Source organism: Malaclemys terrapin, chromosome 1 (genome assembly GCF_027887155.1).
Source record: "Malaclemys terrapin pileata isolate rMalTer1 chromosome 1, rMalTer1.hap1, whole genome shotgun sequence".
Taxonomy (NCBI): Eukaryota; Metazoa; Chordata; order Testudines; family Emydidae; genus Malaclemys; species Malaclemys terrapin.
The window spans coordinates 127,967,508-127,993,091 of record NC_071505.1 but is presented as its reverse complement, the minus strand read 5'-3'; the positions used below and the strand labels follow the sequence as shown (position 1 = coordinate 127,993,091).

General features: G+C 45.3%; 1 protein-coding gene across 1 annotated transcript in view; it reads right to left on the bottom strand.

The window, feature by feature from the left end:
- The window catches only part of BORCS5 (BLOC-1 related complex subunit 5), a 120,610-nt gene extending 100,265 nt beyond the window's left edge, over positions 1–20,345 (bottom strand). Inside the window, exons 1-2 of the mRNA XM_054038669.1 lie at positions 19,923–20,345; positions 17,846–17,989 (exon numbers count right to left, since the gene is read on the bottom strand). Coding sequence (XP_053894644.1) covers positions 17,846–17,989; positions 19,923–19,980 — 202 coding nt within the window. The 5' untranslated portion in view covers positions 19,981–20,345. The remainder of the gene's footprint in view (positions 1–17,845; positions 17,990–19,922) is intronic.
- Between the last annotated feature and the right edge of the window lie 5,239 nt (positions 20,346–25,584).

Sequence of the window (25,584 nt, the reverse complement as noted above, 5' to 3'; positions counted from 1 at the left end):
GACAAGGAAGCAAGGGGAAGCTACAAGAGCGGTCACACACCACTCCATAGCAGCGCAGGTACATCATTTCAGGCACCCAGAGCAGCCAGCGGAGAGGTAAATCACTGCAGTGGCTCCTACCCTGAGCTGGGATCAGCTGCCAGCCTCACACCTGGTGCGCCTGGCACAGAGGGGCAGGATCCCAAGGTGTTCCTGGGGCAGGCCCAAGCCTTGTGCGGTGTCTAGGTCAGGTACAACCTCACCACTGAGTCTGTGTCACACAGGCAGGGGTGGTGGGGCTGCCGGGTGATCTCCCACCTTTGTGCAGCCAGTGGCCTGTGCTCCCCACTGCTATGCTGGAGCCTCTATTTATTGACCAATAAAATTCTCAAAATTTTGCAGCATTTTTAAATATCGTGTGCAGAATTTTTAATTTTTTGGCACAGAATGACCTCAGGAGTAAAGCGCCTGGCCTGAGGCCAAAGGCAGAGAGGTCCTTGGCATGTCACACAGTTTTTCCTTTTGTTAGGAGCCTAAATCAAATACAGCATCCCCAGGAAGGGGAGAGACCTTTTCATTTACTCAAGTGTTCACTGTCTCTTACCATGGGGAAATCTGGGCTCTATTACAATATAATTTATAACCTGACCGTGTCCCCGTTAAATGTTGCTCCAAACAAACACATTGTGTTGCTCATCCAGCACTACAGACATTTATTATTAGAAAGTCTCCTAGTTTATTGCTATTCAGAATTTGAGATACTTACTCATATATATCTGGGCACTTATGCATCCCTCTTCACTGTAGTATTCGAGTGCCTGTCTGAAGCAACATTCTCACCCGAGAGACTCCCTCAGGGGCCAATCATGTTCTGAAAGGCCCAGCACTTCAGGCCTTTCAGTGAGATATAAGTCACCCTTTGCTGGTGGATGTGTCTGGAATCCTCTTGTTAGTACTAATGCACATTTACATCATGTCTAGAAATACTCCAAAGTATTATGGACTATCTACTGCACACGTGCATAAACACACCCTTCATGATATTACTGGTGAGACAAAACAATAAAAGTAATAGGAGCAATGACTACAGAATGGCCAATTACTGGAAGAAGCCAGCCCTGCTGCCACTGACATCATAACCCAGCTTCTACTACTCAACCCTTCTTCATTCCCCCAACCTCCAAATTCCATCCCCAGCACTTACCTACTGCTTTTCAAGCTGCAAGGGAATTGCATAGCTCAGGACTAGGAAATACTTTTCCTGCTTTCCATCCAGTCACCAAAGCAATGGGACATAACATCAACAGACCAGAACCTCAGTTAACTAACTCGAGTGATGTTTTCTAACTGATTTATCCATACTGATTCCAGCTGTGTGACCAATTCTGTTGCACTGTTGATTGTGCTCCCTCCTATCACTGCCATTTTTTGGATTATGATGCCATTTAATTGTGTTCAATTCCTCCTAATTAATTCCATTAACTGTGTTTACAATTTGAGTAATTTAATGGATTAGCTTCTAATCTGCTCACTCCTGTCTAAACCTGATTGACAGGAATGTGGCAAGGCATCTCCTGGCTATTGATTTATGCCCCCTTAATTCTCCCCTTCTCCTCCACAACCCCACTTTCCCAGCTCACCCGCCTCCCAACTACACCTCTACCCCGATATAACGCGACCTGATACAACACAAATTCAGATATAACGCAGTAAAGCAGTGCTCTGGGGGGGCAGGGCTGTGCACTCCGATGGATGCGTTAAGATTTTTTGGCTCCCAAGGGGTAGAGGTGTACTATGTCTCTTGTTACTATAAATTCTCTTTACACCTCCACCTCTTCCCTTTGGAGTCATTTGCTCTGTCATCATCAACACCTCTTTAGCTCCTCCCATAATCTCCATCATATTTTCCCTCCCTCAAACTCAGACCATATCTCCAAAAAAATGGCTACTACTCATGATCTTTTCCATTTCCTGCTCTTTCTATCTCCTTGCTTCCTCAGAGACTTGGCTCTCGCACTCAAATGCTATATCTGCCTTCCTGCACCACACCATGAGATCACCTTGCTGCCAATACCACTAATTCCAACTTCTCCTGCCTCCGTCTTTTCAGAATACCTGGCTATTATCTTCCTCCTCTCCTTCCGCATAGCAGCTGTTTGCTAATCTCCCAGCTCTTCCTCTTAGATTCCTGGTTTCATCCATCTGCTTCTTCCAGTTCTCCAGCATCCTTTTCTGTAACTTCCACTTCCATGCAGATAACCCCTCACGTCCTCTCAATTTCTGGGCCTCACTTTCTCATCTGACCTACATGTCTGGATCAGTACCTCACTCATGTGGTCACTTGACCTAGTACTAACCCAAAACTGCTCTTTCACTGACCTCCTCACCAAATTCCCTCTCTCCTCTTTGCCTTCAATATCTCTAACCCCACCCCCAACACCCTAGCCCTCTAATGACCTACAAGCCACCAATACCTTTAACATCCTCCACCAACTCCTTCCTCTCATTAGCAATCTGTACTTAAAGCTCTAACTCCAACCACACTTCTATCTAACCCCTTTGCCCCTAGTCTTTTTTTTTGGGGGGGGGGGGGGGCGGAGGGAGTCTCCGCTGTCCTGCCAACACCCAGCCCTTGTATCTATTCTTCTCTTCCTGTGACCCTGATCCTCTTCAATAGAGAGGTGTGAGGCAAGCACTAATACAGCAGATAAATTTAAACTGTAAAGCATGAAAAAAGGAATAGTTTAGTGAAATAGATTACTTTGCTTTAAAGGACACTATGTGATAAGATCCCAGGAATGTCTCTCACAAGCCTAACATGTCCACTGAGTCCGTGTGAAGTGATGGAACAACCACATGCATAGCTGAGGGCTTGTTTTGTTCAGACTGTCATGAGGTTGAATCACTGTTACCATCCAATTTTTAAGTTCTTGGTCATTTTGACTTTATGAATTACACCCAGCTGGCATACAGCTACAGTAAGATATGTATCTATGCAATGCCAGAATCCTAGATCACAGTGATATAGGTAACTCAATCACCACACTTACTCTATAGCTAATTTGCATGCAACAATTTCATTGGTTGGATGGGCGAGACTGCACAGATGGTGGATTACTGCCATCCGCACAAATCTCTCATCACAACCCCCCAGACACAAATCAACACAACCACCCACAATAATCCCAAACACCACTTATCTGTTAAGTCTGTGTGAAGCAATGGAAACACCTACAAGCATAGTTGAAAACTTTTCGTTAAGAATAGCATCGAGTTCAGTCATCACAGAGCCCTGTGAGAACCAGAAAAGTCAGTTTTCAACAAAAAGAATTTTTGTCTGAAAAATTTCAAATCACTTCTCATGTCAGTTTGACATCTCTGGAGGCCAAAGACCAACAAGTACACTCAGGACAGGTATAAGAATGGTGACAGGAGTATGAAGCTCTCCATGTTTCCCCATCATTGGGATTCTCTCTGCCCTTTATTTGGCTGCTCTGCTAAAAATGCCAACAAAGATACTAGTTTTGACAGACACACTTTATTGCTAAGTTTTCCCAACAGGTCAGTTTATGGCAAAACCAGCACTAACCACACTGTATCTACCCTTCAGATACAGACCTTGAGTCTCCTTCTTGCCACAAACTACTTAAGTTCCTTCTGTCCCCCCTGGCCCTTTCTCACCCCAACTTTTGAGTCTGTTACTAACCCTTATGTTAAGTTAAAACTTTAAATTGTAGATACTATGGGGCAAGGACTGAGTGTTCTGCTTGTAAGAAATGCCACCCACATTTAGAACACCATCCTAATTATTTGTATTGGGGTAGCATCTGGAGGCCAGGATCCCATTGTGTGAGGCAACGTGCAAACATAAACATGGTCCCTGCCCTACTCTAAGATTATAGACAGCAGATGGATACAACAGAGATGGGGGAGCACAAGAAGACAGTAAAGTGATATTGATCTGCATGATAAGCAGTCAGCAGCAGTTCCATCAATCCAGCATGAGGGGCGGGGGGGGGGGGGGGACTACATTTAAAGTTATTTCAGCTTTGCACCACACCTAGCATGGAACATTAAGAAGGCTACTCAAATAGCTCTGCGCAGAGTTAGAATGTTCCCCATCAGACTTGGACACCTGGTTCAGCAGAAGCCACTCACTCATTCACTCACATATAGAGCAAACACTATATTGGAAACTGCCATTACAGCAACTGGAGAGTTGAATTTAGTATTGGAGGAAATGAGAGGAAAATACCAGCACAAACCTGCCAAAATTAACAGGGTAATGGCTCCCATCACTTTGTTTTGAATTATTAACAATGTTGTTTTAGTGATGAGTGTTTCAATTGAAATATACAAGTACATGCATCTAGAAGAGAGCCATAATACTCCACACATGTTTGCCATTCTCACACAACAAGCAGCCCTGATGGAACACAGCACAGGACTTTAAAACGAACACATCATAAAGGTATTCACCACTAGATCATCCATGCAACTGGATCAGCTAAAGAGCCAGCTGGTGTCTGCCAAACACATACAACCCATCCTGGTTTTTATTTTTAAAGAGTCTGTGTTCACTCATCTAAGTTACTGGCTGGGGATTTTATTTGTTCTTTGAAGTTGAGAAAACATTTTCCTTAATACAATACAATTACCACCAGTAGACAGTAATCCATTACCAATCCAAAAACACTAACAAAAAGAAATACAGCACAACCATACTACAGATGAGGGCTCCCTTTCTGCAAAGCTAGTCCTTTAACAAATCCAGATTCAAACAAAAGAGACAAGTTCAGGAACATACAATTAATCGTCTGTCCAGAAGGTATTTTACGAAACACAATAGCCACTTCATGGCCTACAATAAGGACATTCAGATGAGTCTGGCTAAAAATAGTAAGATAGCAAATATCATGCAGTACTATTCATTATTGCCCATGCATTGAATGAACAAAACCTAGGGCAATTCTTCTGATACCAGTAGCACAATGGCAGAATTGGCTGTTGAGAAGGTACTGCTCACTGCAAGTCCTTGTTTTCAGGTGCTTACAATTTTTTTAGGCTGATATTTTTCATACTTGTTCTCACTGGAAAGAGAATTTTGGGAGAGCAGTTCTGTGAAAATCTGGTTTAGCAGAACTAGGAAAGTAGTCCTGGGTGGGACGGGTGGATTGGGACACGGGGCAAGGATAAAAGTTTGGGTACAAATAGGCCAAAAAAATCAGACCTAGTACAAGCAGACACAACTATGCTAACGTTAATGGGGTTGCGCCCATTTGTAATTGATCTGAACTTGGTTCATCATGTTAGCCCAATGAGATACGCAGTGCTAAAAGAGTAATTAACTGATTTCTCGGTTCCATATGCTGATGCTCACTCTTATCTATCCTTACTTATGTCTAGTCTTTCCCCCACCCACACTCTAAGGCTATGTCTACACTACTGTGGTAAGTCGACCTACACTACACAACTCCAGCTTCGTGAATAACGTATCTGGACTCGACGTACCTTAGGTCGAGTTACCTCGGGGTCTACACCATGGTGTGGGCGGGGAGTCAATAGGAGAAACTCTGTCATTTACTTACCTTAATCTTCTAGTCAGGAGTGGAGTACAGGGGTCAAATGGAGAGTGATCTAACTAAATCGACCCACTAAATCGACCGCCAGTGGATCGATCTCAGAGCATCGATCTCGGCTGTAGTGTTGACGTAGCCTAAGTTCTTATTGATGCACTGTATCATCTATTGTTGTAGCTGCTATGCAGGGAGATATTTGTACAAATGACATTCAAAATTAGACTGCAATGTCCCAGTAAAGAAGCAAATAGTGCCACCTTGTGGTAACTCAAAAAATTCATCTAGTAGACTGGACAAGATTTTCAAGTGATATGGATCTCAAGTTGGTTGCCCAAAATGACTTATCAGGACCTGATTTTCAGGGGTTGGGAGTTCAGCACTTTCTGAAAATCAGGCCCCTTCATGGTTTTTCAAGTTGAGTACCCAAGCATTCACACATAAGGCCAGAGGGAACCGTTATGATCATCTAGTCCAGAGGTCAGCAACCTGCGGTTCCAGAGCCAAATACGGCTCTTTGGCTGCCCCCTTGTAGTTCTTTGGCTGCCCCCGTGAAGGCAGCCATTTTTTGAGGGGGTGCAAGGTGCAGGCTCTGGCCGGGAGTCGCTTACCACTCATTTGCAACGAGAAACTATGCAACAATAAGAAATCAAACCTAGAAAGACATTTTGGAAAGAAACATTGGACGTTTGCTGAAACCTCTCCAGCTGGTGATGCAAGGAAAAAAGTAGTAGGGGAGCTCTGACACAAAGCAGAGCAAGATGTATGTTTGCTAAATGGATGAAGGCACCAAACGGAACCACTACTGCTAGTTTCGTGGCAGCTCACGAAATCATCAAACGGGGGAAGCCATCCACAGATGGAGAATATGTGAAAGAATGTTTCATTACAACATCTGAGCACCTCTTCGGCGATTTTAAAAACAAAGATGAAATACTTAAGAAAATTAGAGAAATCTCATTATCTGCGAAGACTGTAAGGGACAGAACTATTAAGATGGCCACAGACGTAAACAGCCAGCAGGTTAGTGACATTAGATCAGCACCAGGTTTTTCTATTGCCTGCGATGAGACATTGCTCAGATTGCCTTACTCGGCAGATACGCTAATGATCAAGGTAATGATATTGTTATTGCCACTCAAAGGACAAACTCGGGGCAAAGATATTGCATCTGCTGTCACTGAACGTCTGATACAAAAAGATATTGACATCAACAGAATAATTTCTGTAAAAAGCAACAGAGGGTCCTGTGGCATCTTTAAGACTAACAGAGGTATTGGAGCATAAGCTTTCGTGGGTGAATGCCCACTTCATCAGACGCAAGACTTCATCAGACGCAGACCTCTGTTAGTCTTAAAGGTGCCACAGGACCCTCTGTTGCTTTTTACAGATTCAGACTAACATGGCTACCCCTCTGATACCAGAGTAATTTCTATTGCTACAGATGGAGCCCCGAGCATGAAGGGGGCACACAAAGGTTTCGTTTCTTTACTTAAAAAAGAAGTATGGAGCATGATGTAATTTCATTTCACTGCATAATCCACCAGAGGGCACTGTGTGCACAAACCTTTTCCAGAGGAAATCTCAAAAGTAATGGAAATGGTCAGGTAGATTGTTAACAAAATAATGGCAAGTGCTCTCAACAGGACCGTCCTTAGGCATACGCAGCATATGCACCCAAAAATTTGGTGCACCACCCTCACTGGCAGTGGCTTGGACTCCTCTCCTCTCCAGCCCCTCCCCCGTGCTGAGCCAGCAGGCTTCTCCCCAACCCAACTCCCTGACCCCTCCCCTCCGCCCACTTCCTCCTCAGCCAGCCAGCTGAGGGCTCTGGGAAAAGAGCAGGGGGAGAGGCTAGGAAGAGAGGCGGGGAGCCGAGCTGGGGCGGGGGGTAAAGGTAGGCACGGGACTTCGGGAAGTGGGAGGAGGAGGAACTGGGCTGGGGATGGTTGGGGGGAGCCAGGCAAAGCTGGGAACAGAGCGGGGGGAAACCTGGAGGCTGGGAAGAGAGGGAGCAGCCAAGCTCATGGGGATAGAGCTGTGCACTGGACTTCAGGGAACAGGGTGACGGAGGAGGAAGTGGGTTGGGGATTGCTGTGGGAAGCGAGCAGGGGTGGGGGCTTCTTTGTCTGGCAAGCAGCAAACGCGCTAGGGCCTCCTGGAGAGCAGCTGTTCTGAGCAGCTGTTCTGAGCAGCCCCACACTGTACCTGCACCTCTCCCCTCTTCTGCCCCACTAGCAACTCCCTGCAATCTCTCTCCTAGTCTCCTTTTCACTCTGCCTCCCTCTCTGAAGTTTAAGCCCAGACACCGAGGATCCCCTTTGGACCGTCACCTTTTCCTCTCCTCCCGTGCCCAGCAGGGATCAGCAGTAGCGGGCTGGGAGGAGGGAGAGGCGCCCACACAACCTGGCTGGGAAGGAGGGAAAGTTAAAAGGAGGTGGTATTTGCTTTTCCTGGCTATTCGCAATATTCCAGTGTCAACAGGAGGAAACTGACACTAAAACATGAGGAGGAGGGGGGTGTACCTGGAGCAGAAAAGCAGCAATCAGGGCTGCAGAATGCAAGGGAGGGAGCGACCTCGTAGCTGGGCAGGAAGATGAACTCGCACTTGACAAGGCTGGAGTAGCTGAAAACTTTTATTTAGGGAAAAGGGACAGGATTTTTTTTCTTGTGGCTCCAAGTATCTCCGGGGCTCTCTCTCAAGCTGGTAGCATTTTGAATGAGGGAGAGTTCTAAACAGTGCCGAGTTGAGTGGGATTTTAAAGGTCCCTTCAAGAATGCAGCACCTTCTTCCCACCCATGGGAAAGACCTTTAAAAACAGCCTTAAATAATCCAAAACAAGAGCCACTGTTCCAATGAGACTTGGCAGCTTATGGCTCCAGCCCCACTGTTGAAGCACTGTTGAAACTGCATGCCGAGTTATACCCAGTACAATCCCACTGAGCTGTGTGTGACAACCAGGTGTGTACATCAGGGGAAAAGGCTGGTGCCTGACTATAATTCCTTTTCTTATTAAACTGCACATCCCAAGCACCCCTTTACTTTTCAGGATTAGAGGGAATTGCTCTGCTATAGGGAGAATGAAAGGCAATTTAGGAGTTGATGGCCCAGAGCAGTGGCAGGTAAGGGCCTGGATGAAGGCTGGACTCAGCCATAAGTATCAGCTATTTCTTTTTTGTCATTCAAATGGGTTTTGGGTCATGGCTGACATCCCAGCCATCGTGTAAAAGCCTTTCCTGTGGCCTTCTGCCATGCACACAGAGGTATCTCCCTGCCAAGTCCTTATCCTAGGAGGGATGGGGAGGGGGAAGGCTGCAGAGTGATCTCCCACATCCATGCAGCCAGTGGCCTATGATCGCCACTGCCACGCTGGAGCCTCCACATTTATTTATTGACAAAATTTGCAGAATTTTAAAATACTGTGCACAGAATTTAATTTTTTGGTGTTGAATGGGGGGGCGGCTGTGAGGAGGGCAGTGGGCGGGCATCTGTGGGTGGGATATCGCTGGGCATAGGTATCTGTGATGGAGATCTCTGGCTGAGGGGCCACTGGGCATGGGGGTTGCTGGGCATAAGAGGGTAGGGGGTACTGGGCAGGGGGGCGGTGTGGCAGGGCACGCTGGCAGCACAGGGCTGGATTTGGAGGCACAGGTGGGAGGAAAGTGCAGGGGTTAGGGGTGAAGGCGGCACAATTAAACTGTTTTTAATAAGTACATGTGGCAAGTTTTCCAATACTGTAAGCTTATGTTTGTGTTGCTAAGAGCAAGTCGGGCAAATGGGCGCCAGTTTAATAATACTGCGTAGGGCCCCATAAATCCTAAGGATGGCCCTGGCTCTCAATCAGCAGCAATTTTGCAAGCTTTTTCGAGAAGTTAACAGCCAACATTCTAATCTTCTCATGTATAACAAGGTAAGATGGCTTTCCAGAGGTGCAGTCCTGGTGAGGTTTGTGTCACGCCTTGAGGAAATTAGGGTGTGCCTCCGAGAAAAGGGCCTTAAATATGTGGTGCTAATGGATCCTTACTGGCTGCAGAAATTCAATTTCATGGTGGATTTAACTTCTCATTTAAACGTGTTGAATCGGAAGCTACAGGGAAAAGAAAATACTGCAATTTTGCTTTTGGAAGAAGTTCTTTCATTTAAACGAAAGCTGTCTTTGTTTGTAAGGGACATTGAGACTGGCATGTTAGTGCATTTCCCAACACTGAAGCAATACAAACAAACGACTGTGACATTGACGTTAGGTTCCTTGCAGAAACATCATCAAAATGCTAGCCGCATTTGCTGACTGATTTCATGAGTTCAGAAGGGAAAAGGCCACTTTGTCATTTCTGTTGAAACCACTTGAAGCTGAAACTTCTGCATTGAATTTTTCAGCATTTGTGGGACTCAATCGAGCAGAATTTGAACTTGAATTAGCGGACCTGCAAGACAAGGATTTATGGAATTCAAAATTGAAAGAACTTGTCACTGATCTTGTCCACTGAAAATCTGGAAAGGCAGAAATCCACCCTAGGGCTACAACACAAGTCATCTGAAATAGATGACCTTAAACGGCAAAACCAGATTATATTCAACATTTGGAATTGCCTACCGGATACATACAGTCTGCTGAAGAAATGCGCCATTTGGCCGCTATCAATCTTCGGTTCAACGTACTTCTGTGAACAAGTGTTTTCCAACATGAATTTCATCAAAAACAAACTGAGGAGCCAAATACAAGATGTTAGTCTTGAGTCCTGCTTGAAAATGAAAATCACGACATATTCACCAAACATTGAGCAACTCTCTAAAGATGTCCAACAGCAGAAGTCACATTAAAAGTATTGGTGAGTTATAATAACTTTAATATGTTCCATTATTATTAGTTGATAAATTCTAACTCTACAAGTAGCTTTGTGTGTGATGCAGTTCTCAAAATATTTTGGTCAAAAACAAAAAAAATGGCTCCTCTTCTTTGAAAATTGCCAACCCCTGATCTAGTCTGACCTCCTGCATAACACACAACAGAGCACTTCCATATTGCTTCCTGTTTGAGCGAGATTTTCTAAAAGATACAAACATCCACTCTTGATCCAATAATGGGGCAATCCACCACAACCCTTGGTGAACTGTTCCACTGGTTAATTACCCTCACCATTAAAAATGTGTACCTTATTTTGGGTATTAAGGCACCTAAAAACAATCACTTTTGAAAATCTTGACCATTATTTAAGCACTTTGAATGCATTCTAGTCCCTAAGCAGATGGGTACAAGACATGTTAATAGACCCAGAGGTGGTTCTGTGTCACACTATTTGGATTTAAATAGTTTTCTTAGTGGGTGACATTTTCACTGATGTATATCAGTGTTTTGGGCCTCAGTGAAGATATTGAATGTAAAGAATCTTCTCTGCAATTAGGAAGAGAAAATAAAGCTCAGAATGGTTAATTCTTTTCTTCTGCTATGAAGGACTCAGCATTGTGTGTGCTATGAATTGGTTTAACAGTACAGCTTTGCCATAGAAAACTCAATATAGTAACATTCCTGGTATGGACTATTTTCCTAATTCTGTCAGACTGGATTTTCACAGAGTTACAATGCAATAAACTCAAATACTGGAACAGAAGAAAGGGAAATGTACACATTCTATCAAGAATTGTTTTCTAAAATGAAACGCAACACTGACAGAATGCAGGGGACTCAGAAGAAATATAGCCAAGCCCTCTGAGCCAACATTACATTCTGAAAAGAAGGGGCCAAAACCAAGGGAAGGGATACCAGTGGTATAGAGAAGTTCAAACTCGGATCCAAGCCCTGGATAAGATGGCTCAAGATATTTAAGTATGAACTGTATAGTTATTGATCACATTAATATCCAGGAGTGGAAGCGCTGATGGCAATGCAAGTTTTACCTGATTAAGGACTGGAAGATTTGACCCTCCAACTTTAAAAAAAAAAAAAAAAAAAAAAAAGAGGAAGAGCTGTCCAGAGCTCCTGTACCTGTTTATTTTCCTTTCCCACCTGCAGTGGCCCTGATATACCTCAGAAGTCTAAAGTTTTTTCTCAACTTAGAATGTGGAATTTTCTTGGTGTTTGGTTTTAAATAACCTCATGTAAGAGCTGCAACTCAATCACCGTAGTGCAGTGGTCCCCAACCTTTTTGTGTGGCGGGCGCTGGACAACTAGCTGCCGAGGTTAGTGGTTGCTGGACAAGCAGCCGCCGAGAGGCGGCAACGCCAGGAAGCATTGCCGCCGAAATGCCGCTGATTTTCGGCAGCTGCTTGTCCGGCAGCCAGTAGGCAGGTGCACATAGATGCCCCGGCGCGCGCCATGGCTCCCCCGGGCACCGCGTTGGGGACCCCTGCCGTAGTGTTTTTCTTAAAAGCCTTCTGGAAAGTAACTGGTCTTTAAATAGAAATGAAAGCAGTATTGCTAACTCATAATTTTGTCATGACTCTCAAACTGTTTTTCTTAAGACCCCAGCTCCCAGAGTCAAGTGGCTATGTGATGATTTCAGCTGTCATTCTTAAAGAAAAAGTTTGTTTCTAGCTGTTGTGGCTTTGGAGAAAACTTCAAAATGTGACCCCAGTGCACCCTAAAGGCTCAAAGAGCAGAAGGCAAATAAAAAGAACACCAAATCTATTACTTTTACATAATCTCATGATTTTTGGTGAGTCTGACTCATGATTTTTGAACATTTGGGGTTGGCAATACTATGAAAGTAACTTAAAAGTGTCAGTTTCTAGTCTATTATTTGTAGTGGGGTAACACCCCTAGAGCCCCAGGCAAGTGCAGTATAAACTCACGGGGCCTTGCCCTAGTAGGAGGTTTCCAAAAGTTAAATGATCTATTCTAAGCTTGGTGAACTACATAAAGTAAATAGCCTAAATCTAGATTTCTTTCTACATTTGTTTCAATTGTTATATTCAAGAGTAAGAATATACTTTAAAATTTTAAACCTAACCAGTGTCCCTTAAGTGACATCATACAAGATGTCAGAACATGTTAGAGTACTAGAGATTTTATGTATACATAGTCAGCTAATTTCTATGTTTTCTGCACACAGACACACACAAAACTAGAGTTTTCAGTTGCCTAAGTAGCCCCTGAATCACAGTTAAAGTTGCACCCTCCAACCAAAATCTGAAATGGCGCCCCTTGTTGTGGGCCCATGCTGCTATACTTACTCCAGTTGACTGTCTCATTTTAATTGCTTCACATGACACACATAAAAACAAAACAAAACAAAAAAGACAACCCACATCCCTTTTATTTTTGCTCAGTCTAGGAGGAATCAAGAAGGGAGAAGAGCCTGGCCTGATGTGCTAATATCGCTGCTACATGGGGTATATGGGTTTAGGTCTTTAGCTCTCCAGGCCAGCAATGCATGAATGAAGGGGCAGTAGCTTAGCTCCTAAGAAAGGCCATCTCAAGCATCCTCCTTTTACCTGATTCAGGAATGAGATCTTTGTAGTGGGGAATGCAGAAGGGAAAACGGTCATCTTGAATTGGCTAATCTCCCCACTGAAAATAAAGTTGCAAAGCCAATTAGAATACCTACGGGAGTAAAGGCTCTGAAGGTTACTTGTACTTTGTCAACCAAGCACTCAAAGGAAATTCCTTGGAGTTTCCTTCAAGTAGTTTTGAAGTGACATCATAGGTTATAAGTAATATTAGTGACTTCCCAGCAGCCTTTTGTCTATATCTTAAGTTGTTGAAACACACACTGAAGAAATAAATCATATACACTCATCCTATAGTGTGTGTGGGTGGGATGGAGGGGGGGTGAGAGAGAAATATAGAATACAATCTTGGCCAATAGGGTGAGTACTTCTGGAGCAATGCTTCCCTTTTCCACGTTTTTCAGCTGCAATCATTGAATCAAAATCCCTAGCAGTGCCTGCAGAGCTCCTGACATTAAACGACTTAATATGCTAATGAAGATGGATGAAGGTCTATAACTTCAAAGTGAGTTTCGTGTGTTGGTGAAAGATGCAGGGTTAATAAACAGTGGAAATGAAGCCTTCTGTTTATCCATAACACAGGTACAATCTGGGCAGTGCAAGTTTCCACACTGCCCTGCCTCAAAACCCCTTACCCAGAGGAATCACTGATCTCTGGGGCCTACTGGATAGTGTGGTTCCCATACTGATTTGATGACTCTTCCAACAAGGATGCCAGTTGGTGTAATATTTAATGTGAATACCTGCCCACTAGCCAATGAGAAGCAGTTGTTAAATGGCAATGCCTTTCAGCCTCTGCTGTCCAAGCTTTTTGTGAACACACTAATTTGGGGTGCAGATCCCATGACTAATTCCACACTAATCAGTTCCATTAACTTGATTGGGACCAATCATGTGAGTTAAGGGTTTGCAGAATCTGCATTAGATTTTGAAAGTGGCATAAAATTTAGGGAATGACCTTTATACTTGTATTTAGTGGCATTTATGGAAAAACTGAAAAAGAGAAATCTTAGGGGTCTGTTAGCTAACTCTGAAAATGTCAGCCACTTTGAGTTGCCTTGTATTTGGTCCTAATTAAAATTCCATTTGCTACATACTGAGCACGGAGCACAGTGAGCATTTAGGTGAGAATCACATGCAAGATCAGGTCAGGCAATGGCTAAGGGACAAATTCTGTGTACACAACTTCTAAAGACTTCAGTCTCCTGGGTTGTCGAATAGATCTTTGTTCTTGGGCACAGGGATTGTCTTTTTGTTCTGTGTTTGTACAGAACCTAGCACAGAGGGGTCCTGGTCTGCCACTAGGGCTCTTAGGTGCTAGCATGAATACAAAGAGAGAATCATATTTCACCAGCACTACATTCACACAAACAGAAGATGGAGAGTGCACCACATACTGGGTCAGCGAGGCAGTCTAGTGGCAACATGCTGCATTGCCATTTCAGAGATGCAAGTTCATGTCCCACTTCCTCCCTCGTCAGCTGGCAGCACTGAAGAGTATGTTCAGTCCCAGGAACAAACGCCCCTGTGATGTTCTCCTGCAATTCCTCTAACTGCCTCAGAAGGGCATTGTCTTGTACCTGAGGAAGCCATTTCCAGCTCTCCTCACAGAGGATGCCTACTGAAGACAAGAAGTTTGGTTCTGCCAGCTTAAAGAATTAGTACATAAATTTCATCAACTGGTGCAACAGAAACTGATTTTAAATGGGAGTGGAGGGTAAATTGGGTGTGTTAGAAGAAGTCACAACTCAAAAATATATTTGAAAATGGCGAAGTGATTCCACAACAGAACGTAGAGCGCTACCGCCACCTCGGGATAAAAACTGACAAAGCATGTTACATAGACCACTCTGCTAACTGTACAATAGAACACATTTTCTGTATTTTGATTCCGTGTTTATTACTAGGGGTATTTGTATGCAAACAGGATCTCTGCCTCTTAAGAGTCCACTAGAGCTTGCTGCTCATTCCCCCCTTGAAATAATAACTGGCAATGTGCAAAATCAAAGTCTTCTCCTCAACAGCTTAATGGGAGTCACAAGTATAGAACATTAGGATTTCAGGTGAGGATTAAGCAGCAGAAGCACGGCTCTTACATAAGTGAAATCCTGGTTTTCCATGTAAATTTTACTAGCAATTAAAGAAGACGGGGGAGGGGAGGAGTGAACATTAATCTCCCTAGACATTTCACAGAAATACACCTCATTTTATTTTTTATGTTGAAAGACTGAATGGTTATCAGTGTTCTCCAGAAAACATTCAAGAGAGGCCAGATGTTTTCCTTGCAACAGATGTGGGTTTTTTTGTTTTTTTTTTTTTCTTTAAAAACAAAACAAAAAGAGGAGGTAAAGATTTGCTTGCACAGAGAGCCTATGATGGAGGTCAGTTATACGGGACAAGTTGTTCAAGGACTAGTCATCCAAGTACAATTATAACTTCTACAATGCACCAAGGTCAGCAAACCGTAAGGCAAATGGCAAAGGAGAGATCGGCTGACTACATTAAGCATTTATTAAACCTTAGAAAAATTTAAGAAAAGTGAATTTTAATAAAACAATTAATTCCCAGTTTCCTATTCTTCACTGATTTGAGCTAGGTTTCAAATCTGTTCTTCTCTCCATGTAAACCACACACACGGAACAAGATTTCCCCAGATGCATGCCTAGTAGTAATACCTAGTTCCTAGATAGCACTTTTCATCAGTAGTTCTCAAAGCGCATTGCAGAGGAAGTCAGTATCATTATCCCCATTTTACCCAGGGGAAGCGACTTCCCAAGGTCACCCTGCAGGCTAGTGGCAGAACCATAAATAGAACCCAGGTCTCTCAAGTCCCAGTCCAGTGCTCCATCCTAGGCCATGCTGCTTTCAGTGATTTCAATGCCAGAATCACACACATTTTGTTTTACAAATACAACACTTGGGCTGCAAAGACAGGATATAATTATTTATTCAGTGCAATATAGTCTAGTTTGCAGCTCTGCCCAAGAGCTAACAGATGTCAGCATGACCTACATGGTTGCACCAATTAAATGGCTAAAGACTTCCTAGCAAACAACTGTATAATATTTTTTTTTAAAGGGGAGGAAGGGGCTGGTCACCAGTGATCTAGTATTCAGTTCTCTGAATGGTCTTATGTGGGATCCAGGTTCCATTTCCTGATCTCTGGATTCTTGGGCTGGCCCGGGTAGAGTGCACCAAACTGGTAACACTTCAGCCCTTTGATGGCATTCTCTCTCACCATTCAGCAACATTGTAGCCACCAGTTATGAATCAGTGCTGATAGGCTTCAAAGCCTGTCACAAACATGGATTATTTGGAGCACAGCGGTCTCTTTTCTCCCTCTGGGAATACCAATCCAAATGAAGTGTCCTCACTTATCTCTTTCCCTCACCTCCACCCATTTGCTTCCCCTCCTTACCTCCCTTTTGCTGGAAAGGATCCTTCCAAGGTCACTTCTGTTGCATTCATCCACTTGCCTCACCTAAGAGCTCAAAGCATAACCATACAGAGCTCTAAGGGGCTTCCCCAGCTCAGAGGCACCCCAGCACCGCAAAACTCAGAGACTGGCCTATGACACTCGCAATCTCTATAGCAGAGGTGGCCAAACTTACTGACCCTCCGAGCCGCATAAGACAATCTTCAGAAGTTCAGGAGCCAAGGCTTGGGGCTTCAGCCCAGCCAGAGGCACCTGCCAGGGCTCAGAGCTTCAGCCCTGAGCCCTGGCAGGCACGCCCCATGGGGCTGGAGCCCCAAGACCCTCCACCCCACTGGGCAAAAACTAGAGGCAACATGTGGGGATGCACGTGGGGTGACATGCCCCCCTCCCCTCAGATTTTTGCCAGGGTTTGCTGGCCCCGCTCGGTTACGTGGTGCCGCAGGGCCCCCTCCCTGAACGGCAGCTGCTGGAGCTGGCAAGCTGGGAGCTGCAGTGGTGAGGAGAGGCAGTGGCAAACAGCTGGGAGCTGGAGGGAGAGGCCACTGAGAGTAAGGGGGAGGGGGCATGACTCAAGCTGTTGGGGGGGGCAAACCTTTCAATTGTGCCCCACATCCCTCCCCACAAGGCTGGTAGGTGGAAATTAGAGGAGTCGGGGGAGGGGGGGAAGGTGAAGACTCCACAAGTCGCACTTTAACTATAAAAGAGCTGCATATGGCTCGCAAGCCACGGTTTGGCCACCCCTGCTATATAGCATGTAGGCAACTCCAAGGTAACAGACAGACACGGTGCTCCTATCAGCAACACACTCAGACAGGAGAGATGTGGAGTATCACTTTCATACAAAGTACCGGAAAAGCAACTGAGCGGCAGAGACAAAGGAAGAGTCAGCTCAGAAGGGGAATAGAACAGGCAAAAGAATAAGGATGGGGTGAAGGGAAGGAAGATGTGGTGGGAATAAAGGTTTTGAACTGATACTAAGGGACACTATTACGTTCCATAGGCCCCAAAGGGTACTTTCTTTCTCTCTACCCATTTTATTTCCAATAGCCTCCAATAATAAAAAGTCCAAAACAGTTTTAACATATCCACACCAGGCTGGGCAACCTAACAACTAAACCAGGTCTCTAGATCTCTTGTAAACACAGAAGCGTGCCCACAGCCTTTGGGAGAGGCAGAACTTCCACCATTCCCATTACGCCACTGCCCCTGCTCACCACTCCTCAGGATAGCCCAGCGGGGTAGGGCTTATGGGTGAAAGGCATAAAACATAGATTGGGGAAAGAAGGGCAGTGATTAGATCATCAGGAACCTGGACTCTGACAGAGATGGGGTTGTGTCCCCTACTGAGTTTCCAAAGGATGAAAAGTGCCAGGAGGGGGGGGGGGGGAGGGTGAGATTCTCTCTTACCTGTCAAAAGGGGCTGGAAAGTTGGAATCTCTTGCAATTTTATCACATCAGGATCGTTGCTTACATTCCGTGAGGTCTGTGTTCCCGGAGCCACCACCACAATATCATCCATTTTAGCTCGTTGCTTGGCTGGAGAAGGAGATGCTGTAGGGAAAAATAAGTAAATCAAACATTTAAATGAATAAGGAGGTACAGTGCTAACGCTATCACTACTGATCTGCTTCCTCCTTTGCCAAGAAAGCATGACTGTGGTGTGTGCAGTCTGCCTATAATAAGGTTTCCTGTAGCAGCCACCACTGGAGTACCTAGATGTCTCCCAGGTAAGTGAAATGGACTTCACTGTGCTCTTCTACTTTCCCTGGTTATAAGAGGTTCTGCTTGATAGATATAGATCACATACACACACACTTTTATATTGGGTTATATCACATTCAGCATTATTCCAGGGTTTTTTAAAAGTCAATGGAATGCTGAACAAAGAATATTTGTTACTTAAAAATAGATTGAGCTATCAGAAAGTAACTGCTGTGGGCCATTTCAAACCTTCACTTAGACCCAGAAATGCTACACTTCTTAAAATTTTAGAGCATTACCATCAACTTAAATTTGGCCCAAAATTTTAAGTGTTATTAAAAACAAGCCAACAAATATTTAATAAATACAAATATTTTCATTAACACATACCGCGCCCCCGCTCTTCCCCTTCAAGACAGTTGAGGACTTTGTTTCAAACAAGTGCACAATCCCCTGCACCATTTGAAACTCAAAACATTGTAGCCTAAAGAATCTTACAGTGGCATGAACAAAAGTGAAACTGACTTGTTAATGTTCACTACCTAAAGAAATGTAAAAAATTACATATAAAACACACACAGGCAAATACAGCATTTTTATATTTCTTTCATTTTTAATAATCTAAAGGGCTTATTAGTAACACAAGTAAAGATATTTTTGACAACACATGATTTTGAAGGTGACACTATCCCATTACATTTAGGGCTTTTTAAAATCCTCAAAATATTTCCTGCTACAGTCACTTTCTGCAGTTAACTGGATGTACATGGTGTTTCAGCTATTTGTTTTAAACTAATGTTGTTACTCATTGTGATGAAAATTAGATAAAACAAACTCTACTGAAGTCTCTCTCTCTCTCCAGGAATCTTGGCTGGGGCTAAAGCTCCTCCATCCTCCCATGGCCATCTGATTAGCATGCAACACAGCTAGAGAGATGAAGTGTGCAAACAAGACACTCTGTAGCCATGTTGTCTGAAGTATTCCCCCACTCTCCTGAGACACATCTGCCAGTATACACAATATGATCACTAACATGCACGGATAAAGTTAGACAGATGTTTCTTTCCCTCTGCTCTGACCACAAAATTTCCTCTTCACTGACCCTCCACTCATTTCATCTTTTGCAGCATGAATGTAATGCTGATCCTCACCTTCAAGACTCTGAATAACATCTCTGCTTCTCTTCCCATATCTTAGTCCTAACAGATATTTTAGTATTCTTCTGCCTTGCCACCCCTTGGGATCAAACAGTCTCCCACCTCTTGTCTACAAGTTACCCACGCTCTCATCATCCTGATACTTCCATACACAGACGCGTCTTCACAATCACCCACTACAACAGGAATAAGAGGAAGAACTAGAACAACATATACAAGCTGCTTTCTGCAGGGAAAAAACCTGCACACAGACCCATAAGTCTCCACCATCAAAGGCTGTTTTCCCTTGCTATAGAAATTGTGTCTTGTTCCCCTTGCTGTCAATTTGTTGCATCCCTGAGACATGTATAAGCAGGGGCTGTCATCTTAGTCTCCTGTAAAACACCATGCAAACACATAGGGCTCAGTAATACATACAATCATCCAGCCACGTATTCACAATGAGTACACAAAAATCCCTGCCACTCCTAACCACCAGCACTGCCCAACTCACCCCAGAAATCCAGACTGCACACAAGAGCTTATGCTGCTGCCACCTCCTCCCCCCCGACTGGTGGCTTATGACAGTAGCAGAGGGGTGAGAGATGGCGGTAAGGGGTGGGGGGGGGGGACACAGAGAGACCGACCTGAAGTGCTCAGATCACTTTCCCGGTTCTCAGCTTCTGTACTTTGCTCAGCTCCCATGGTGGCTGGTGCTGCGCTGGAGGATTCTCCCTAGGACCTCTTCGCTGCTGGAAATCCCCCACCCACTCCTTTCCCCGGGGGGAAGCAAGGGCAGCAGCCTGCCCTGGAAACCGAGCACCTGCCACTGCACTGAAAGCCAGCCTCCCCCCGCCCGCGGGCCTTTAACTGCTGTAGCCACAGGGCTCTCCCTCTGGGCCTGCTGACTAGGGAGAAGGGGATGCAGTGCCTACACAGCCCCTTAGACTCCACACCCAACAGAACACGCCCCCCAACTCCCTCCTGCTGCAGCTGGTGCCGCCTGTGTGGGAATAAATGGATGCAGGCTGCAGAGAGATGGCTTCCGGGCTCCAGCAGCCAGCCAGCTAAGAGGATGTTTCTGTTCCTGGGTCAGGAGGAGGCCTCGCCCATGCAGTAGATGGGAGGAGGGAGATCTCAGTGGCTCAGTTTTAAAGGGCCAGCTTCATTGCCTCATGTCATACAGCAGCGATATTATTATCCTTACCCTCGGCTGGGGTTTTGTTTGTTTGTTTGTTTTTGAGTGAGGGGCTTTTGAGCAGGAAAATAGTGATAACAAGCATCTCGCCTGCCACATGCACTGAGAGAGAAAAGGGAAGGCGTTAGGAGAGAAGACTGGAAAATGAAAATAAAGGAGCCTTTTAAACTGCTAACTAAAATGAGAAAGGAACGGGATGGGGGAACCAGAGTATACTGGAGTATTGAACATCCCTGGGCCCTGTTTTCGGCCCTCCGAAGCGGGAAGAGGAAAAAAAAAGGGGGGGGGGGAGGGATAGCTCAGTCGCTTGAGCATTGGCCTGCTAAACCCAGGGTTGTGGGGGCCTCTTAGGGATCTGGGGCAAAAATCAGTACTTGGTCCTGCTAGTGAAGGCAGGGGGCTGGACTCAATGACCTTTCAAGGTCCCTTCCAGTTCTAGGAGATAGGATATCTCCATTAATAAAAAAAATATATTAATTAAAATTATTAACTAAAAATTAAATCAGCAGCACCTCAATTGCACCAATCCACTCTTCAGCAGCAGGTCCTTCACTCCCTTCCCTCCTCTTCAGCAGCACCTCAAAGAGGAAGAGAGGGACTGAGGGAACTGCCACCAAATTCCCACAGAAGATCCAGACATGCCACCCCAATAGCAGACAGAGTGCCTCCCCTTTGCATTGGCCACCCCAAGCACCTGCTTCCTTAGCTGGTGCCTAGAGCCAGCCCTGCTGATCCTGCAGACATTTATTCATAGAACATCAGGGTTAGAAGGGAGCTCATCTAGTCCAGCCCCCTGCTCAAAGGAGGACCAATCCCCAGACAGATTTTTGCCCCAGATCCCTAAATGGTCCCCTCAAGCAGGGCCGGCTTTAGGCCGATTCAGCCGATTTGGCTGAATTGGGCCCCGCGCCAAGAGGGCCCCGCGCTGCAGCTCTCCACCCCGCCCCAAGCTCACTTCCCCACTCTCCTCCCCTGAACGCTCCGCCCCCTCCCCTGCTTCCCGCGAATCAGAGATTCGCGGGAAGTCTGAAAAGAAGCAGGGGCAGGCAGGCAGCACAAGGTAAGCTGGGGTGGTGGGGGCGCGAGAAGGGCTCCGGGGAGGCGCGGCCCGTTCCCGCCGAGCAGGCAGGCCCCAGTGGCTCTGGCCCGGCTTGGCTCCAGCCCGGCCCCCGCGGCGCGGCCCGGCTCCGGCGCGGCTCGACCCCCGGCCCGGTTCCGGCCTGGCCCGGCCCCCGCGGCGCGGCCCGGGTCGGCTCCGGCTCGGCCCCCGCGGCGCGGGTCCCCCCGTCCCCCCCTCACGGCGCGGCGCAGCTCGGGTCCCCCCGTCCCCCCCGCGGCGCAGCGCGGCTTGGGTCTTCTCCCCCCCCGTCCCCCCAGCGTGGCGCGGCTCGGGTCTTCTCCCCCCCCACCCCCCGCGCAGCCCCCGCGGCGTGGCTCCGGGTCAGACCCAAGCCCGGCAACCCCGGCCGGAGTGCGGCTCGATTCCTGGGGGCGGGGCTTGCAGCAAGCTCCGCCCCCAGGAATCGGGCCCCGCTCTTGCTAAAGCCGGCCCTGCCCTCAAGGATTGAACTCTAGCAGGCTAATGCTCAAACCACTGAGCTATCCCTGCATAGGCATCCTGCAGACATTTATGCATATGCTTCTCGGCTCCTTGGAGCTAAGATCAAGTGTAAGTAGTTTCTCTGCCTATTAAAGACTATGATCAAGTGTGTTGATGTGTTTGGTCTTTTGGCCCCGAGATGAAAACCTTGTCTGTGTCTCTTGGACCGTGAAGTGCAAAAATTATCTCCTAAGCAAATATCTAACCTAGCTGATCTCTCTAAGAATTTTATACTGCCACCACCCATCACCTTACTATCTGAGCACATCCATGTGAAATAGATTAGCAATAGCAAAGTCCCTGCCAGACCTCATGGCATCTTCCTTAGAGGGGTATAAACACTTTCCTTGGGAGCAGGTTATTTGTTGGTTTGTGTGGTCTGTTTGTTCATTTGGGGTCTGTTTCAGGAGGGATGAGTAGTAAGGGCTTTTGGTGTTGTGACTGCCATTCTTGTTATATGGGAAGGCTTTATCAAAGAGGAAGATTTTGAAATGTTTCCTAAATATGGGAAGACTCTGGATTCATTTAATCTGGAGATTGAGTCCACAGGCCTCTGTGGGGTTACTCCTCTGAGTAAACTTACACATGTGAGTATGCGTTTGCAGGATCAGAGCCTAAATCTTCCCTCATATGCCCCAATCCTGGAAACACATACTTAACTCCTAACCAGTTCCATCAATACTAGTCAAGTTAAACACATGCATAAGTGATCAGCACCTTATGATAAATTTGTTATTTGTGTGTTTCAATGTAACATTTTAAATGTAATTCAAGCATCATTTAAATTGTCCCATTTCTGAGACAGCAATGAATATGCCCACCTGATTTTTCAGGAAAAAAAACCTAAGAGTAGCATTAATCCATGTGCAATTTGTCAGTCATTTGTATTTATTAATTTTTCAATGTATACAAAGGTTTTTTGGGAAATCACCTGCAAACATTTTTCTTATTTTAAAATCATTGGTCACAATGATGGGATTAGAGCCTAAATGTGTATCCTGAACACCTTAATAACAAAAAACTAAATAGAAAATCACCTTATTTTTCTGATTTTATATTTTTAATTATTTTTGTTGAAACTATGAAATTTAGCACCCATCACTTAAAAAACAAGTAATATCTTTCTGTGATAAATAACTAATCAGCTTCAACATGCAGGAAGCAGCACTCCATATTTATCATTGTGACAGAGCTGAGATAATAACAGCCACATAGAAAGTTCATAGGAGGCTTAGGGTAAGCAAAACGAAAAAAAATCCTCTTTGAAGGTTTCAGGTTTATTGTTTTTGTATCTAACACAACTAAAACAGCAGGAAAACCCCCTCAGTGTCTCTGGACACATTCCCTTCATAAAACTTGAAAAACAGGACTATCTATAAACACAAAATAATATACACAGACCAACTCTTCAGGGCTGGCCTTACCATGAGGCAAACTGAAGCGGCCGCCTCAGGTGCCAGACTGTGTAGGGGCGCCACTAGGACCCAGAGTGTAGAAAATTGTGTCTGCTTCTGGTGCATATGTATTCTCTCTGCTCTAGATACATAGAGATGGTGGAGTGCTGTGCTGGAGGAAAGAGGGCACAAGAGACATAACATGCAGGCAGGAGAAAAGATGAGAGGGAATAACAGAAAGCAGCAGGAGCTGCAGGGAGAGAGAGGAGGAGGAGCCTCTTATGTACTTCTCATGTACCTCCCTCAAGAGCCTGGACTCGTTAACACCAGCTTCTCAGGGAGCTTCCTGTTTCCTGCTGCTTCCCTGAACCCACTTGAGGAGAACAGGCAGTCAACTGAAGTAGTAGGAGGCTGTTAGGCCCTTAAGACGCTGATATCTTCCCTCACTCAGGCCCTGCTACCAGCCTATTTATTTGACCCCTTCAATTGAATGTTGAGAGCCACTATAGCTGGCACAGAACAGCAGTCATGAGTGAAAGAAGAAAACACCCCTCTGGGGCAGCATTCAGAAAAAGAAAGAAAGAAAGCAAAGGAAGCTTTTCTATCTAAGCAGGAAGGAGCTCTCCTGAGATACATAGACACAAATATTCACGGTGAGCCTTCCGGCCCCAGTGAGAATGTGAGTGGTGAGGAGATGCCTGATCTTCCAGTTAGTCAGAGTGCAGGTGGCCTGGCAGCTACTTCAGCATCCATATCTCCATCTCAAATGGATGTAACCATGCACATTCCTGAAGAAAAGTGTAGATCAGAAAAGAGTGTGGTAGAGGCACAAGAAACAGCTGCTGCTGAGTTTAGTTCCTTAAGTCTAGATGATCCAGGACTGTGGACCCACTTGAGCAGTAGCCTGAGGGACTTCCTTGTACTGCATGGGCCACAGCAAGTGAAAAACTTCATGTTCCCCAAAGACAATAAAAATAGAAGTTTCCATTCTACACATTACTGGCGTGAAATCCCCAATGGTGACAAAGTGGAGAGGCCATGGCTTATGTACTCAAAATCCCAGAATGCTGCATACTGTTTTTATTGCAAACTCTTCCAGTCTAATGTTCCAGCCACATTGGGTTCTACAGGAACAAAGGACTGGAAAAATCTGGCTAGAAATCTGGCATGCCATGAGAAGGCAGTAAATCACCAGAGAACATTCCATAGGTGGAAAGAGCTTGAGATGAGACTAAGGTTAAAGGCCACCATAAATGATCAGCATCAAGAGAAGATTACATCAGAGTCTCTTTACTGGCAAAATGTTCTCATTGCCATTGTGAGAATGCTTGCTACCCAAAACCTAGCGTGGCACTTCAGATCAGCTGTATGTGCCAAACAATGGAAATTTCCTTAACATTGTGGAGCTGATGGCTGAGTTTGATGATGTACTCCAGGAGCATCTAAGAAGAGTCACCATCCAAGAAATGTACACACACCACTACCTTGGAAAAACAATTCAAAATGAGATCATACAATTATTGGCAACAAAAGTCAAACAGAAGATTGTGGCAGATCTGAAGTCAGCAAGATATTACTCTATTATTCTGGACTGCACACCTGACATCAGCCATACGGAATAAATGACTTTAATGGTGCGTTTTGTAACAACTACAGAACCAGGTGAAAATGTCTCTGCAATGGTGACTGTCAGAGAGCATTTTCTAGAATTTATTGACATTGATGATACTACAGGAGCTGGTATGACAAATGTGCTTCTTAAAAAGCTGGAAGATATGGGAATTGCGATGGCTGACATGAGAGGTCAGGGCTACGATAATGGTGCCAACATGAGAGGAAAGAACAGAGGAGTGCAGACATGGATCCGAGAGTTAAACCCTCAAGCTTTTTTTGTCCCATGCAGTTCTCATTCATTGAACTTGGTGCTCAGTGATGCAGCATCAGCTTCTAGTGAGGCTGCTGAATTTTTTAATGTAATTCAAAGCATCTATGTATTTTTCTCTGCATCAACTCATCTATGGCAAATTTTGAAGCAACATTTGGGAACATCTTCTCTGACACTGAAACCACTGAGTGCCACATGATAGGAAAGTCGAGTAGAGGCGATAAAGCCTATC